Genomic DNA, 18,393 nt, shown 5'->3' with positions numbered 1-18,393 from the left:
TCAGCTCACATTCCTAATTCAAATTCCTGTGCCTATTCATGTTACTGTTTTTTCTTTCATTTAGCAGTAAAGTTGGGGTATGTTTTATGTTTTATGTTTTATGCTGCTGGCCCAGTGATCCTTATTAAAAACAAAAAGTAACAAAACATTAGTTTTCAGTCCACCTCTTTTCCTTCTCCTTGGGAAATGAAAAGGCCATATTAACTGTGAAAGAGAAACAAAAGCCTGTATAGTCCTAGGGTCCTGCTGTCACCTTGGCTGAAGGCAATTTTAAGGGGCTAGTAATTGCCTAGAGCATTAATCCCTGAAAGAGGCTTTTTATTCTGCAGTGGGCAAAACTGTTGACATCTGACAGTGCCATTTCCTCCTCCACCCAGGAGAAGGTGTCCCTGGAAAGTGAGGGATGCTCAGCACCCTCCACCCTGAGCTCCAGGGCAGCAGCGCTGTCCTCTGGCATGTTCTCACACCTTTAATACAGTGTTTGCTCACATGTGGAGGAACCAAGAATAGTTTTTGAGGGAGATTGTCCTTCTGGTGTCAGCTGGCACTGTTGGTGCCAAGTCACACCTGAGAGTAGTTTGAATTAAGTGGTTTGAGCTGGAAATGGCTGAAGTGCTCACATATGGAGGAGCTGGGTGTGAAGGAGGCTGGTTATCTGATAAGTAATTACAAAATCATTTCCCTGTTCCTGTGCATTAGCTGAGCCATGTGATTGCTGGTGTGAGTGCTTTTAGTCATCTAGCCGAGGTAGAGCGATCTGAGTGAGCTTTGCAGTCCCTGGGAGGTTGAGTGATGGGATACTGGCTCATGTTGGTGCAGGCTATGGATCATCATGCCCACTGCCTACCAAGGGAGTGGGTTAGCTGTGTCTCCATCAGTTGGCATAGGTTAAAGAGGAGGTGCTGCTGGGTGGCCTGGCCACAGACCTGACCCAAAGGCTGTTTTGTTAGGCAAAGTAGCTAGGTCACATAACCCAGCTGGATCCAGCGCTGCAAGCTGAGGAGGCAGAGGAAGGGATGAAGGTCAGCACAGGGAGATGGAGATGGGGCTCATGAGCCTTTTAAATCAATAGTAGCTTTATCAGGGATTGGAGCAGGCAGAGAGGAAATCCCTGCCAAAGATTGCTTTAATGGTACAAAAAGGTAAGACATACTAAAAAGACATGTCTGGAAGCAAATAATGATGCCTGTGGTTTGAGATGGTGTCTTGGTCTGCCGATGAGCTTCCTGACTTGGAGGCAAGCCAGTTTTGGTCTGGTTGTTGTTCAACATCTTGCTTCTGTTCCTGTTGTTGCCTACTGAAAATTCAGTTTAAAACTAGTCAGAGGTTTTGCTTGGAGGACTCCAGGAGAGCACTTCCAAACAGCGCTCTGTTTTGCAAAGCACCAGGGGATTTTGTTTCTGAATACTGCTCTCTGAAACCCTAGTTGCTGACTTCCAGCCTCTGACAAGCACAGACACCTAGTTATGTTTGCTGCCACGTTATTTGTTTATTTAATTTCTGTGTTAATTGGTGCCTTCCAAATACCACAACTGCTCAGAGAAGCACTGTCCCTGACAACATGACTGCAGAATTTTACCTCCTGTAATGTGGGACGTGTACCTGGCAGCCAACTTAATCAGGGTCTTCCATGGGAGAGAATTTTCCCTAATTTGCGGCAGAAATTGAGGATTTGTTTTTGATTAGAATACATGTTTGAACGGAAAGATTTTCTACCCCCAGATGCCAAGGTAGATGTATTTTCGTTCTGCATGCAATCAGCAGAGTGATCTAGGGCCTGGCTTTGTTGCTCTCATTAGTGCGTGCTCATTTTGTGACCTTGTGAAGCCACCTTCGCCTCCCCACCCCTCAATTTCCACTTGCAATGTGCCTGTAAGACTATATGCCGTAGCACAGAGTTATTGCATGACCTACCTCCTAGAACAACTTTGGTCTACGTGGTGTGAGTGCAAATATTATTTTATTCACAGCTCCAGTTCTCAGCCATCTTAAGGGTGGAGTCAGCTCCCAAGCAGTGTTATTGCCAGTCACACCAAAGGATGTGGCTAGGACCTTACTGAGCTTTTCCAGTGTAGTTTGGCAAGGATACAGTGCAAATTCACCTCCCTCCAGTGACCTTGCTACAAGGTCTTCAGCCCCAGTGGATGTAGCTCAAAGGGTGCCTATCGGCAAGGCAGGGGCTGGCCCAGTGTAGAGACACTAGTAGCATCTTGGGCTTAGTGTCACACCAGCATATGTATTAATGACAAGTCTCATAAGAGAGGGTGCAAATGTTTTAATAGGCTCAATGTGTTAAGGCCGCTGCTTAAAAAGATTGAGGTGGGACCATATGGTACTTCCCTGATGGGCCATACCACTGTCTAGTAGAGACTCCTGTTGACTTCAGTGACCCCAGCGAGCAAGGTGGTACTTGATGTTTATTTGTAAACGGCAGGGTTTAGTTGGTGTATCTACAGGGGTGCATGGTCTTGTCCTCCAGAAAGAACATTTTTCATGGTTAAGGTGTCACAAAGCCTTTTGAGAGGCTCTTGTCTTTGCCCACTCTGGGGTGAGGAGCGACAGTAGTTCGGATGACACAAGCATGCTGACCAGAAAATAAGTAATATGAACAGAGTCTGCTGGTTCCCAAACTTGTTGGACCAATATACAGTGAGTGATGTCATTCCCACACCACCCAGGGAGTGAATGTTACTTTTGGATATACCTTTGCAGACTGTGGACCCCCAGTGAGTTGGAGATCACAGGTCAGGAGCCACTAGCTACCTGGGTGGAAGCAGGACACTGGCATGAGCTGATGTGCCACGTGTTTCTGTGTGAGCGATGAGGTGTGGTTGGCATTTTGCTGATAAGCTTGGCGTGGGGTCTAGGTAGTTTGATTATTTAAACCAATGTTTCTGCATGTAAGATTACTTGGTCCAGGGAATATGAAACTGGATCTTTAATTTAGACACAAAACCTGTGGCTGCAGTGGATGTGTAAGCATGCAGATTCTTATCCTGGGGAAAACTATTTCTAGGCAAGGGACATGCTTTGGATCAGCATAGGCTTTCCTGGTTTTCTGTGCCTTTTGCTCCCAGTGCAGCAAAGATTCTGCAAAGACAGAGATGCTCCAGCATCCTTGGTGTGAGGCAGCCATGCTGTTTCCTAAGGCAGTGTTTTGTGGATGTTTTGAAAATGTGATCCTCTTGTCTCCTTGGGACTGGTAGTTATCATCAGGTCAGCCCCTCTGGGTGAGGGTGTGCCAGTTGCCGGTGTTGCATGCTGAAGATATAAATACCATTATCCCTCTCCCCTTGGACAAACTCACTGCTTTCTGCAATTCAAAGCAGTTGGCTGTTTGCTGGCTAATCTAACACTTGCAACCAGTAATTACCAAGGAGTTCACTTTTCACCTGGGGGAGGCTGAGCTGTGTCCTTCAAGGAGGCACCGATTTCACTGCAGCAATTGAAGACTTTGCTTACTAAATCAACACTCCCAACATTTTGCAAACACTGACTGTGAAGTTCAGTTTTAAGGGACCAACCTCATGTGTGGTGTCAGATGCTTTACTGAGATGTACTCTGGTAGTAAAGTTGGTTTAAGGAGGGAGATGGATCTGCTGGTGTGTACAAATCAATGCACAGTAAGAAAATTCAAAGGATAATTTTGTACCACTTTTACCTACCTATTCCAGACCAAATGCTGCATAACTTGACTACACCATGATTCCTGTCTTGCTTTGGAGAGGTGGGAGCTTTGCAGCTGGGGTGGCTGAAGAGATTACAGGAGCAGTGAGTTGTTTGGGTGATAGCAGCAGGACACAGAACAACATGAAGTAGCTCTTGGCTTATGCAAAACACTGTACAAACAGTAACAGAGCTGTTAGCTCGAGATTTGCACCCGGTGGCCCCCATCTGTCACTCCTGAATTTCAGTGTCATTGTTCATGGCTTTAACCCTCTTCCAGCTGTGTCTGGTGCTGGAATTCTGTGCTAGCAAAGCTGTTATAGACCTGGTGCTGTTGTCCCTAGCGGGTAGTAGCCACATCTGCAGACAGTGAAGAGCAGCCAGGTTCAGAGGTAGGAGGTGTTTGCAGGTGGGGAATCCAGCCTTGTCTCTTGCCTGTCTTTGGTTTCCCCTTGTAATTATTCACATAAAGACATACTCTGCCATATCACTTCTAATGGAGGAAGATTTATCTTCCTAGCAAATTTATTTTGTAATCAACCCATGTAATTTCCCATGCTTTATTGTCTCTTGGTTATTTTCTTTAACATTGCAGCTTATGCACATTAAAAACAGGATCTAAGTGCAGAAGGACGTCCTCCCCACAATCCCCTGTATCTCAAGGCAATATTGTTACTCCTTGTGTTGGCTTTCCTGGCTGCCCCATCTGTCTCCATCACCTCTTGTCACCTTTCATAGTAATTTCTGCTGATTAGCAAAGGCCTTTATCAACTGAGACTCTTTGGCAGCCAAGTTCAGTCAACAGTTCTGACTGTCACGAGTTTGTACTTATTAAAAAAGTTCTTCCCACTCCCACCGGTGGAAACTGTATGAATCATTTCCCTCCCCTTTCTTTGTCAGGAGCAAATGCCATCAATGTTAGGGTCCTGGCACTGGCTTTCTGACTCCAGGAAATCATGGATGAAACAATCCATGGAAACTGGGATCCCCATGTAAAAGTAAGACATTATTTTGTAAGGAACACACCTCTTTTTTGGCCGCTCTCAGATTGCCATCCGTTGACAATCGCACGTACTTCCATGAGAAACAAAATTATTCTGTGCCATAGTGTCATGCTGTTGAGTTATGTATTCTACACTGCAAGGTGGCAGTGTGTATTTCAGTGCTCCATTTAGGAATTACATCGTGTGACAGGTGCCTGAGAGTTTTCTTGCAGAACCCTGGGGTGGATGTCACAGCTTAAATGGGTCGAGAGAAATTTGTGTCGTATCTAATTGCCCATCTGTGCTTCTTCAGTGTACAAAAATAATATTAACAGCTATGTGTGAGGAGTAGAAGCTTTTTTAAAAATACTTGAGCAGCAAAATGGTTTTAGTTACACTGGAGGATGCTTCTTAGCACAAAAGGAGAACCTCTTAACTGTATGAGGGGTAAATTCTTTATACTTTTTTTTTTTTTGCCAATGCAACCCCAGTATAACTGCATAAAGAATCTGAGTCATCTCATGGGCAGCTTCTCTGAGAGAAGTTGCTCTTAGGTAGAACACATTGATAGTCTATGTACAGACCTGGTACCTCACAGGTTCTCAGGTAAAAAGAGGAAAGTACCAACAGCACAGCAACAAGACCATGAAGAGGCAGAAACAGGAGCTCTTCCCTGCTCTTAGGAGGCAGCTGACTGACAGAGCCTCCACAGCTGTAGCTTCTGTAGTTGGAGGCAGCACATGTCTCTCTCAAACATAGATCAGAGGAGACATTACAGTATTTTTAATGCACCCATTAGTGTTCAGGCTGCCCACTGTTGAATATTTATCATGTGGCTTGCTTCACGTACTGCCCTCTGAATTGTAGTGATGGTACCTGAAGTAGACTAAATGAGAATATGCATTTGTCCATTGTCCATTTGTCAGTGGGTTTGGGCTCTTCCAAACCTCTGGCATAAGTTTCATGCTCCTTGTGTGAAACAGCTGGTGTCCTTAGATCAATCTGTCACCCAGATATCCCTTGAAAGGAGGTTCAAGCTCAGCAATTGGAGAGTAAGAGCAAGAGGTGGATTTGATCACTGGTAGGTTTAGAAGGGAGCTAAACAGCAGTTTCCCTGCCTCCCCGTTGCCCCGCTGCAGCTCCCAAGAGCAGCAAAGCTGGCAGAGCTGCTTCTTCTTGGCAGTGAAAGGTGTGACGAGGAGATTTGTTTTAGGGGCTGTTTTAGAGCTTACAAATCAGCAGTCTAGGGCAGTAGCTGCTATGACAGCTGGTGTCTGCTGTGATTGTAGGGGCTGTATAGTATATATCCTCTGCTCTTCCAGAGGAAAAACTGGATTCTCCTGCTATGCATCCCCCTGGAGACTCCTAGTGCCTAGCGATGACCACTGCTGTCAGGCTTCAGGCTGTGTTCCACTGTGTCACCAAGCCCTCCAGGATCTGGGCTTCTTCCTTGCACCATCCACGTCTGTAACCATTACAAAGATTAGGCTATGGACCCTTCTGCTGTGTTGAGCACAGCCCTGTAGGCTAATGGGAGGACCCAAGTATTGGGATGCTTTTAAGCCTGTTTGTTCTTGGGTCCATGGCACTGTTAAAAATCTATGCCCCTCGAACTATAAGGTTATGCAGGAATAAAGTGATACTCAGAGGATACCTTTAAGCTTATGGAATCAGCAGCTGCCAGATTGACGGTCTCCTGCATAGCTTTATTCTTCCCACTTTGTGCACCCGCTGTGTCTACAGGAGGAAACTGAGGTCTTGTGGGAGAAGAGGTGTGTGGTCGCAGAATTAAAGACTGTATCTATATATATATACAGAAAGATGAAGGGATGACTTAAGATGTCCCCTACAATGCTAAACCTGATACTTTGCCTCTTATCCACATTAATTTCCTAGGAATAATATTTTCTTTAAAGAAAAAAGGATAAAAATAAATATTGTTATCCTGCATTAGCAGCAGGGCTGGAGCCCTGTGTCTTCCCCACATCTCTCTTTCCCAGTTCTGTAATCTTCAGAGTCCCTCCCAACATGTGCCAGACCTCCCTTGGCCCAGTCTGAGCCTGGCATATCTGTGAGTAAAATATTTGCACGAGGCAGCACCACCCCACCTAACCTATATCTTCCTGTTTGAGTCTAAGACAGCTTCCCTGTTCACTTCCTAGCTGGGCTGCAGTGTGGTTAAAGCACCGCTCGTCCTTCTGGAAAATGGGGGTGTAGTGCCTGAGGAGGCTTAAAAGAGCTGCAGTAAAATTCAAGAGAGAGGAAGCAGGGCTGTACGTACTTGCTTGGAAGTAGATCCCTTCCTTAGAGATGTGGAAACCACCCAGAGGAAAAGCCAAACGGCACATAAACCACTACTCCACCCTCTCAAGGAAATTGCCTGGGCTGCTCAGCATTTACCAGCAACCCCAGGACTTCCTTGCTTCACCTCTGCACTGCAGGAAACCCTCTTTTCCACTGCCATCCTGAGGGCTCCTCCCTGGTTCTTACGTGCCCCCACCGCTCAGCTGTCTGCCTGTTACCGTCCTTTTCCAGCCCCATGCAACCTCCCCTGCTTTCAGAGGAAGACCAGTACAAATGGAGGAACTGGAGAAGGCAGTAGTAACTTATACTGGATCTGCAAGGTTCCTGCTGGTTGATCGTGACGGATTCAGATGAGCTTCTCTAAGCATGATCTTGTCTTCTCAGAGAAGGGGAGAAGCTGGGAATTGGGGAATTGATCCCTCTTAGAGGTCCTTTTGTGCCTCTGGCAATGAGGTTTCTCTATCTGAAGGACCCCTAGGATTTGGGAGGTCAGGGTTCCCCTTTGCTGCCCACCAGAACTGGATGTGCTGCAGAGTGTTCTTTTTAATTCTCCTCTTTTTTTCTTGTTGATGGCTACTCCCTGGTGCTCTAGATGACTTGACCGTCTCCAGATCTCAGTTTTGAATGCCGTACTGGACTGGGCAGCTAGAGGTTTTCCCCACAGCCCTCATCAAACCTTTTCCAGCATCCAGTAGCAGAGTGAAAATCTTCCTTTTTTTCTGAAGGGATAAAAATGGAAGCACCTTCTGGGCTTTGCTTTGTCCTAACACCGCAGTGATCCTGATATTTTCCATCTCCATTTAAGGACTGAATTAAGACTCATCATATCCTGGGGTCTTTTTTGTACTCTGTGTTTAATGTAACGTTCTTTATTATATTTATCTTGTTTCTTATGTTTGAGTCTTTCATTTATTACGTTACTTTGAAGACTGGGCCTCCCTGTAAACTCTCTGTTTAGGAAAGCTGAATTGCATTTACAGGAGATCTTTAATGTGTTTAAGTCTTGGGTTCCTTTATGTTTTTTATATGGCTACCAGTTTGACTTTTGACACGTGGCTTGAACTGAAAACAGGAAAGCCAGAAAGGGAGAATGTTTCCAAAATGTCGCTTTCTCTTTGCAGCGTTTTTAAAAGTGGCAGAGAAATGCCAGGATCTCCCACACCAGCTTTGCTGGAGCACTGAGAAAGGAAACAGTCTTTTCTCTACAGCTACCCCTACATCCCTTCCCTCCAAAACAAGTGGCTTACTGCAATTATGAAGTGCAAGTGCTGTGTGATCCTGGAGGCTATCAAAAATAATAAAAAATATTTTGGAACTGCCACTATTTCTCCCCATTTATGGGGCAGAGAAGCAGGAAAGCATCAAGGTTTTAGTGTATCCGAAGTTGGTTGGTGCAGGCAGATGCCGCCTTCCTTCTCCAGCAGCCCTTGGACATACATCTCAGATGCCTACTGAAGGTTTCTACCCCATGCTGTATGAGTGTGTGGCATCACATCGCACAGGAATGGCTCAGCTTTGTAATGAGATAACCACAGGGAACCCAGAGAGATAAATTTATGGCGCTAGGAAATGGCTTTACTTCACAAGGGCAAACTGGTTTACTGCCAGAAGTGGGGATGGAGATAAATCCCTTTCTCCTGCCTGAAACAAAAGGCTGTAACACCTTCCAGATTAGCAGCTATGGAAGAAAAGGCAACCAAAAGGGGCAGAGGCTGGGAGGGTTTGGAGCCTCTGCTACTGGTCTGCTAAAGGCTGCCATTTCATTAACCTCCTAGCTTGTGTAATCATGACAAAATCAAAGCCACATATTCCGAATTTGGATCTGATTTACTTTTCTAGTCCATTTTCTTATCCCATGATCTATGGATCAGTATGTTACTTGCCTATTGGCAGAAGTAGTTAGGAGCAGGGTGTAGTATGTATGTCAGTGTTTTTTTTACGTAGATGTTTCATGGACTAAATAATGCTGGCAGATACTGTTTTCTTTTACCACAAGGAGAACATATAATTTATTCTTGTCTCGTTACATTAAAAGAAATACAGCAAAAAAACAAAAAGGGAAGAAAACCACCAAAAAAGGATATGAAGATATAATCCCTTCTAGCCAAAAAAATACCAACTGTATGACATCCTTGTGTGTGGGGAAACTCAGCTCCTAGATTATTTTGATAAACTTTGTTACAATCAGTTTCACACAAAACCCAGCCGTTTGTTTAATCTTAACTGCTTGCAGAAATGTCATCCAGTAAGGACACTGAGCTTGTTATTTTTTTTTACTTTCAAAAAAAGAAAGTTTGTTTATTTTTCTACCATTATTTATTTTCCCTCTGAAGATTTATAAGGGCTCTGTCACCAACAGCCGTGTATTTGCTTGTGAGCTGGCTGTGTGGTTTGTCTGTCTGCAATGGCAGGAGCATCCTCAGTTGGAGGCAGTTGCATGGGCAGGCATGGGGTGTAGTTGGAGCCCAATCCCAGCCCAGCAATGCTCCCAGGGCTTCCAGCATGGATTTGCCAAAGCAGCCCTGAAGTAGGAGAGAGTCATAACATAGTGTTGGTCCATTCCAGGAGAACACAATTGCTGAAGGGTAACCCAAACTTTTTGCCTTATCTATAGGATGAAATCCAAAAAACTCTCCGCTCTGTAAATTGCAGTAGTTCCCTTCCAGCGGCTTATACAAGCCAGACTTCAGTGGAAGTCATTCAGTTTTACGGATTTGCTGTGCCTGTGCTAGATGTTGGCCGTGTCCTGCATCTCCTGTGCAAACTTAGGACCAGCAGCACCCAGCTGCGAGAGGTGCTGTGCATGTTCCTGTAACAGCTGCTGCCCCACGTCCTCCATTGCCTGGCCAACTGTGTCTTTCTGTGCAGTTTGCTCTGAGGGCAGGAGCAGATCTGCTCACATCTCCTCCGAGTGTGCCACCCTGTCTGTCTTGTAGTGACAGGGAGGCCAGAGTCACACAAAGCTGCGGATGTATGAACCACAGCAGTACTGTGACTCCACCATCACAGCACATAACAGGGTTGCAGAGCTCAGCCACCGGCACTGCCGACAGCCGTGGTTGAAGTCAGGGATGAAACCCTGTCTGCTGTCTTTTCTGCTCGGTGCTGTTGCACTATCCCACATGGCAGACGATGCCCCTAACCCTCCCCTTTCATCTGTTCCCTCTGCAGGTAAGATCCTGTTCCGGAGGAGCCACGTTCGAGATGTAGCAGTGAAGAGGCTGAAGCCCATCGACGAGTACTGCAGGGTGAGAGCTCTGGGGGGGTGGATCTGGCAACCCTGCTGGGTATGGGCTTAGAGCCACCACCAACTCTGGGCTTTCCCTGACAGATACTGCTAAGAACTTCATCTGTGTGGAGTCCATCGTAAGGAAGGGTGGTCCTTCCCATACACCACCAGGAATAACAGGGCAAATTAAAAGAGAGGCTGCTGTTTGCTTCCAGGCTCCTCGGAGTGTTTGCCCCTGCAAACTCTGTGCACCGGGTTGGTGCCTCAATTACTCAGCAAAGGCTGTAAGCCTTGTCTGCCCTAAACACAGGTTTTATTTGTACTTCAGCCTCAATGAAAGCAAGAATTGAGCAGGCAGAGAGGCACAGATCTACGATGGCATTTTCTTCTGTTCCCTGCCTGCCTGTCCCCCCAGTGCCACATGAGGGACTGTGCCAGCTGTTGCCATGCTGGGGGTGGACCAGCAGCTTCCAGGAGTGCTCCTGATGAGTGAAAGCCTGGAAATTTATTGCAGGACAGAAAAGCATGGCTGTGTTAGGAAGAATGTTTAGTCACCTAATCTTTCCTCTCTAGCTTAAAGTTTATGATTTGATGATAATTAATCCTCTGACAGTAGATTAAAAGTCATCCCTAAGCAAGGCGGATACTCAGTTTTTGTAGAGGTATTGTGCACGTCAGCACATAATTTAAACCCCAGACTTCCTCTCTTATTTCCCGTGGGGTTTTGTTTCCGTTTTTAGAAAGCCAGAGGAGCAGGTGGAGGGGAAAAAATACATTCCCAAGAACTTCTCCAGTCAGACATTTGCTCATCCAAAATTGGGAGCAGATCGCAGAAGTGCCTGAGGCGTACTGAAGGGGTGCAGTGAAACCCATGCCATCTGCACCCCCCTGGGCGAGGAAGCTGTGATTAAAGTCTTATCTCATGAGATCGGGCTTTCTTGTGTGACAATTAGCGCACTGTCTTCCTGCCGGCGGCCCAACGGCTCTCTTTAAAATATGTTGGGCCTTACTGCGTCCCCAGCCGCCCTCCTTCAGACAGGAACTGCCCGGGACAGGAGCAGTGAGGGCTGATGTCAGGGTTCACCCAGCAGATGCATGGTGGGGAAAGCAGTGACTTACGCTGGGGGGGCAGCTGCTTCTCTGGGACCCCATTGTCTGTGCCCCAGACAGACCCGACCTGACCTGGCCAGGCCCGCTGGCGCCCCGCTGGTCATGACCGAGGGATATGTTGTGGCGTCGACCGCTGGCATGTTCGTTGACACCGGTGGCGCTGTGATTGCCGCCCTCCTCCTCGCTTCCTTTTTTCTCTCCTGCAGAAGTCTGGCTCAGTTCGCTCTGGTTCAGATGATACTGGGCAGATCTGCTGCTGCCCGGCTCGGAGACATGGCCGGATGCTTCCCCAAAGCCAAGCTGTTTACTTAAGCTTACTGTTATGAGCACAGACCCAGCCATGCTGGGCTTCAGGTGGGCCAGAGCTTTGTCCAGTGCTAGGAAGTGAAGCAATGACAAGCTTTTTTTCCCATCCCCTGCATTTGCCGTAGAAAAAAATTAAGCCATGAGTCTGAACTAGAGTAGCTTCACTTCACTAGCCTAAACCAGACATCCTGTCACTCTCCATTCAGCTGTAACTACAGAGGGAACCCGAGTGACTTGCTTACTGATGCTAACTTCTAGAAAGCTGAAGTGAAAAGCAATGAATCCCCTCTTGGTCTAAGAAGGGGGCTTGGGGGGGTGGGGGGGGGCAGCGGTTCTGATAAAATAGTATTAGTACTGCTTCCTACTCTGCAGCAGCTACTGATGTATGTGCGTTGTCAGAGAGTGGGATCATGCCCACCTTTTGGAAGTTAACTCTTTCCTGCATTTCTTCCCCTGTCCAGTGCATGTTTTGATTATTTGGAGAATGGTATAGATCTGTACAGGAAGAACATCATTTTGAAAAGTTCAGTCCCACTTTTATAGAAGAAAACTGCAAAGCTTATGGCCCATGCTGGTCCTAAAATGGGTAGGCAGACAACATGCTTAATTATGAAAAATGTAAAGAATTATGCTGGAATTATGTGGGTGAAGTTGATGGAGAAAATATGACATGGTATAATTAAATGAATGAGACAATAGAACTTTGTCCACTGGAATCTGTGAGGAAGCAGAGGAGGAAGGAAGGTTCAGATGCAAAGTTGGTGGGAATTTTTTTGCCAGATAATGGTTCTCCATGCATTTCACCTACCCTGGAAAGATGAAGCACAGATGGGCCTTGGCAAATGAGCAGTGCAAATGTTTGACCATTTGGTCTTTTGTTTTTTCAGACTGTCTCTGACAGAGCACGGTGATTTGCATGGCTTAGAAGCAGGTCTGACTTCTGCTGTTTATATGTGGTGGTGTTCCTGCATTGGGCACAGGAGCAGAGGCAGGCAGAGGCTGTCTGAGAGTTTGTGGGAAGGTCTGTAAGGGCAGGTCTGCAAAATCTTCAGTATCAGGGACAGGAGACCTCAGCACCCTACACCATATGCTTCCCTACCCCTCACACCCAGGCAGTTCTTCATTGCGTTGTACCAGCTTAGAGAAATGCTGTCACAGAGACAATTAGGCCAGTGTTTTTGCTAAGGCTGCAAGAAGCTTTGAAGTTGCAACGAAAACCAGAGTGGGTCACACAAGGGAAAATTTCCAGGTCTTTTCCCATCTGTAAACAAGAAGTGTTCTTACTGGTAACCTGAGTGAGTTACCAAACAAACAATGTTTCGCCAGTAAATGTGTGCTGCCCACTGGAATTGGTATCTCTGGATGATTTCCCTCTTAACTGTAGGCTTGGAATTGGTTTAGTGTGATTTAAGGTCTTCTGGGCTCACTGGGCCTGGTTTTCTTAATTTAGTTAGGAGTTTTTGCCAATGTGAAAGAAAGAGCAACTTCATAGCCTCGCCTTGCCAGGGGCATTTTATTTATTAAGCTTTTGATCTCCCAAACACACCTCTGGTGTGTGCTTGTCCAGTATGTATGGTCCTGTGTTCAAGAAGGACCTCTCAGGTTGGAGGTTCACCACGGTCTCCTTGTGCAGCCCTCTGGGAAGACTCGGTCCAGCGTTTGCCGACTTGCATCTTTGGGCGTCTTGGTCTTAATTGAGGGAAACATCTTTGTGCAGAGGAGCTCTTAAGATCTGAAGTCTCATTGTCATAAACACTTAACCTGAATTTGTCACACACCTTCACAATGTCCTGACTGGAGGTGGATTTAAGTAGAAGCTTATGGGCTTTTCTTTAGTGAGGCTTGAGCACCCAAATGCACGTCACTCTAATAAAAATTATGTGAGCAAGTCATGTCAGTGCCAGGAATATGGGTCACTTTTATTAATATTAACAGTTTGAGAGACCATACTTCAAAAACATAATTACCTCCCTCTTCGTCTCCCAGTCCTGCCTCTCTTTCAAGTTTTAAGCCTTGAACCTGTCAAGACAGTTACACGGATGTTTCTGTCTCTATCCATTGTACAACTAAACTAGTGCTGATCAAAGATAGGATAATAGTTAATTCTGGTCAAGAATGAAAGAGTTTAAGTGAAAAACGTTCAACTTGATTTGTCATTTTAAAATCTACCTTTCAGAACAGCTGCAGGAACAAGAATTACTTATTTGTAAACCACTCTCAGTGCCTAGGGTAGAACCTGGCTTTCCATTGCCTTATGGTCCTGCCAGAGGCTCAGGCCTATATCCTGGTTACTTCAGAAACTCTGCACCCTCTTTTCCCCCCAGCCTTTTATTTATTTCCACATCTACACCCTTTCACCAGCCTGAATCATTACTGTGTGCTTTTCATCCACCTCTCTGTCTGACTGTCAGTGTTTGCCCTCCAGCCTCCACACTTGGGTTCAAGTTTGGGGCTACTTGAGGCTCTCAACAAAACAGAGACAGAAAGTGTTTTTGTGGAGGTGAACCAATACATTTTTCTGTTCTGAGAAATGAACTGGTTTAATTGCACCTTCCCCTCTTGCTGAACTAATGGCCATTCCCAAACATCTGGCACCAATGATTAACAATAATTAAAGGATACTTAATATGAAAAGTCAGGGAGTCATAACCACATGGTACTGTCAGCTGGCTCTGTGTGTTTGTGTGCAGAGCTGGGATGGACCCCACTGAACATTAGGGATCTTGAAGCTGTATATCTGAACTGCCTGAAGGGGCTGTGGGGAGACACAGCCAGTGATTCACCCCACTCAGAGATAGGTGCCCATGATGGTCTGCACAGAGCTGCCCCTGAAGGTGCTGGTCTTTCTCCAGTGATCATACAAGTTGATAGACAAGTGCGACCAGTACTCCCATTTTAGACACATAGAGTCAGTGGGGTGAGTATCATTCTGTGCATACATACACACATGCCTACACACGCTCTGTATCTCTACATATACACACCTGTGCATCTGGTTTTTACAAATGTATCTGCATAAGTGCAACACACAGCCCTCAGTGCGTCCTTACAAGTACCTGCATGGTTTTACACCCATGCACATGTATTTTGTGAAGCCTTCTAGCTGTGAGTTAGTCCCATGGAGCTGTTTGCAGTTCACGTATCCCTAAGCTATGGACCCCTGCCTGCGCCTGGTGCTCTGCTTCAGATGCCACTGGTAGCGTGCTGTAGCTTACCTGCCAGTGAGCTGGAGCTGTGTGAAGAGCCAGCCATCCCCCATGCCCAGGGCTGCTTGCTCAACACCCTGCCTGACGTTGCAGCTTTTCAGTAGCCTTTTGAATCACTCATCCACAAGACTGTCTGAAACCTGTAATATAGGGAGACAGACATCGTTAAAGGATGAAGCGGCACGTAAAAGCATATCTGCTTAGGAGCATGTGAGGTCTGAGCAGTGCACGTCCTCCTTTGCATGCCAAGCAAGGAAACATGCTATTACTGATAATACTCAGTGATTGTGCAAGGCTGAATTCAGCTCACTGGCGCTTTTTATCTCTCACCTTTCCTGTGCAAATTCCTTGCTCTTTCTGGATGCTTACTAGTCGTAGCTGTGTGCATTTACCTCTGGTTTCTACATCCTAGGAAGACTGTCACTTCCTTCTCCTGTCTATCCTTTCACCATCTGTTTTCCTCCTTTTCCTTCCCCTTCTTTCCTTGACCCTGCAGTCTTTCTTTCAGGCAATTGCAGCTCTACCTTGGAACTGTCTTGCTGGAAATCTCCAAAACTTGCGTTTTCCCCTTGCAGAGTGACAGCAGTGTCCCTCATCTTCTCAATGCACTTTTTGTTCACTCGCTGAAATTGCATTGGACTTGGCTTGCTCCCAGGTGGATGTTGTATGTTTGCTGAAGAGATGTTTATTTCTCAAAACAGCATTGCTGTTCACTACCACTGTCCAAAATCAATAGACCAGCTCTGCCTGATTTTACACCCTTGTTTGCGCTTTTTTTATCCTTTCATAATATTTCTTACCACTTCTTAGGGTTTTGTTCTATAACAAAAACAACTAAAAATTGACTACCTGCAGACTTTACACCTGAGCTTCCTCATAAGCATGCAATGGCAGGTTACATTCCACCTCTGTGCACAGGGCTGAAAATTGCAGCACTTTGGGAGATGATTCAGAAGCAGGAGAGCCAGCCCTGCCCCAGGGCTGTCGTGTCCCTGAGGTGGGAAGGTGAATGGCTGGGTGTGGAAATGGCTTCATATGATTTCTCTCCACTGCCTGTGAAAGCCCGGAGCCACTGATGTGCTTTTAGATTATCCCTCTTGGGCCTGGCAGGACCACCAGTGCTCCTGGAGATTTCCAGAAAGGGAACCACTTATTCAGGGGGATCAGATTTCCTAAAGCATCCTCTGAGTTAGAAACACAAATCTCCACAGCACTTTTGTAGGACCTGTGCTCCTCCATCACTTAAAAGCCACTCTGTGCTGCAGCTCAGTATTGACATCTGTAGCCTGGTGGTAGGGAAGGGTGAACACCTGTGATCTGTAAAGAAGTAGTGACTCTTTGAGAAAGTGTCTGATGTCCAGGACCCCCCATGATAGGTATAACCTAGGTATTTGTGTTTCTCTAGTAACGATAGGTATCATTTGCAGTGCTTGCTCTTGCCCCATTGACCGCACAGGATCAAGCCCTCTGAGATTTCAAAATACACATTAGATATTAAATATCTGAGCCTCGTAACCTTTCTGCAGATTAGGTAAGTGTTGTTGTTCAGCGCTGTAAATGGGTAACTGAAGATAATATCCCTGCTGAATTTGATGGAAAGAGGTTAAGTAACCAGCCCAAACCAAGAAGGGTGTAAGTAATAGAGCCATTGCTCAATCTCAGCTCCATCCGCTGTTGGTTAGACAGCATTGCTTCTCTGCATTGTCTGTCTCCTGCTTGAGATTCAGCTGAATAAAACATGCTTTAATGTTGTCTGGGTCTTTGCTGCCCTGTGCTGGTGAGGCATTTCTCTTTCAACATGCCATAACTATTGCTATTCCTGGGCAGCTTCTGACTTCCCAGTGGCAGCCTTGATTTGCCAGCTGAATGCATATGTTTACACACACTAGGAATAAGAGCAGAGAGTTCACACCTTTGTTATGTTTTTAGGCAAGATGGAGTGGATAGTGGTATGGACCAGGGCATCATTCATTCAAATTAAAGCACTTGAGTTTTCTACCTGTAATGTTTCATCCTGCATTAATGCAGCAACCAGCAGTGCTCTACACGTGGCCCAACACTTCAACCCACCAGGCTGTAGCCAGGCTTTGGTATCTGATGCTGCTTCTTATTGTAAGGTGTCTTTTTCAGCTCTATAGTGCAGACAAAAGGCCAGTGCTGCATTCTTTATACGCCTGCTGAGATCCAGTGGATTTTTCTTGGGGTTTTGTATCATCCCTCCACCATGCAAAGGAGAGCTGTAGGTCTGTAAACACATGGCTTTAAACTTCAGACCACCACAAAACAAGACCCCATCATCTAATACCAGAGACCTGCAGTTTCAGAGCAGGATGTTTATATTTTTCGGCTGTTTTCCTTCACATCTCCAAGCAGGAATAGTCTTGCAAACAAATCTGGCCACTTTTAAAGCACAGTTAAAAACAGATGTGAAGGGTAACCAACTGCCCTGTCCTGCCTTCGTGTTTTGGCTGGACATTCTGGTGTGCCTGACCAAGATCAATCCGATGTCTTATGGGTCAGTATAACCAGTTCATCCTAGTACACTTTCACTTAGCTCTGGTGCAATTTTTCATGTGTCTTTCAACACTGTCCTACTTGCAACTAGTAGAAGCGCCAGACAAACTCACTTTGTCAAACAGGTTTACAGCACCTCTGGGGAGCTTGTTCTATATTTAACTTGTAGCCTGTTTTCTACATAACTTAGCACAGGAGGAGGTAACCTCCATCTTTTCTGTTCCTGATGGTAATTTTTGGAGGCAGTCTCAGAGTTGTGCCACTTGGAACTGCTGTCCCATCTCTGTGGACTGGGGACAGCTCTTTAGCTTCTTTTGGCACCATCAAGCTTGATTTGAAATCTTACTTCCCAGTACACATCAAGATAATATGCTTGCTTCCCAAATCCTATTGTATAATTCCCAGTCTTGCTGGATGCAACAAGCGTATTGTATCCATGCCTTGCAAAGTGCATGGACACCGCCAGAATGTGCTGCAAAGCTGCCTTCATGCAGAAATAGCCTTTCTGCCTTTTTTTTCTTTTTTCAGAGACTTTATCAAACTTCCTTTCCTGTTAATTTAGGAGAAAACTGTTGTTTGATTTGGGTTTTTTTTTCTTTGTTTGTTTGTGGGTTTTTTGTTTGTTTGTTTGTTTTAGCAAACTGCTTTTTCTGTTGACATTTCTTAGTGGAAAGCTTTATGGAACACATTAATCTGTTTTATTAGTGGGTGTTGAGCCTGTAGATGTTCACTGTTTGAATTTGTGTGCATTGACAAAGAGCCCACAAAGCCTAACAGCATTGGTTGAGGTGCTGTCAAACATGTCACGGACACTGTCTCAGCCTCAGAGCACTTATCTTCTCAACATTATGGTTTTACAAGTCAACCAAATTCTCTTGTACACATGACAAAAAGATTACTCTGGCTGACTCCAAAAACCATTGCTGTCTCAGTTGACTGCCTTCTACTTACATTTGCAGTCAAGACATGCTGTTTTCTTCTTCTCAGGTAAGTAGCCAGGCATGATGCTTTCCACTTGTATCCCCTTTCCCTGGCAGGACTGTTTTGACTCCTCTTGCTTGTTTGTTTAGATGTT

At 45.7% G+C, this 18,393-nt stretch overlaps 1 protein-coding gene across 2 annotated transcripts in view; it reads left to right on the top strand.

Moving 5' to 3' along the window:
• The window catches only part of SH3PXD2A (SH3 and PX domains 2A), a gene marked incomplete at its 5' end in the record, with an annotated part of 251,842 nt that overhangs the window by 97,966 nt on the left and 135,483 nt on the right, over window positions 1-18,393 (top strand). For both annotated transcript variants that reach the window (XM_084265565.1, XM_084265564.1), the window contains one exon: window positions 10,125-10,201. In XM_084265565.1, coding sequence (XP_084121691.1) covers window positions 10,125-10,201 — 77 coding nt within the window. The remainder of the gene's footprint in view (window positions 1-10,124; window positions 10,202-18,393) is intronic.

Source organism: Gallinula chloropus (genome assembly GCF_964237585.1).
Source record: "Gallinula chloropus genome assembly, chromosome: 5".
In the NCBI taxonomy this organism is placed as follows: domain Eukaryota; kingdom Metazoa; phylum Chordata; class Aves; order Gruiformes; family Rallidae; genus Gallinula; species Gallinula chloropus.
This window is presented reverse-complemented; position numbering and strand designations above follow the sequence as displayed.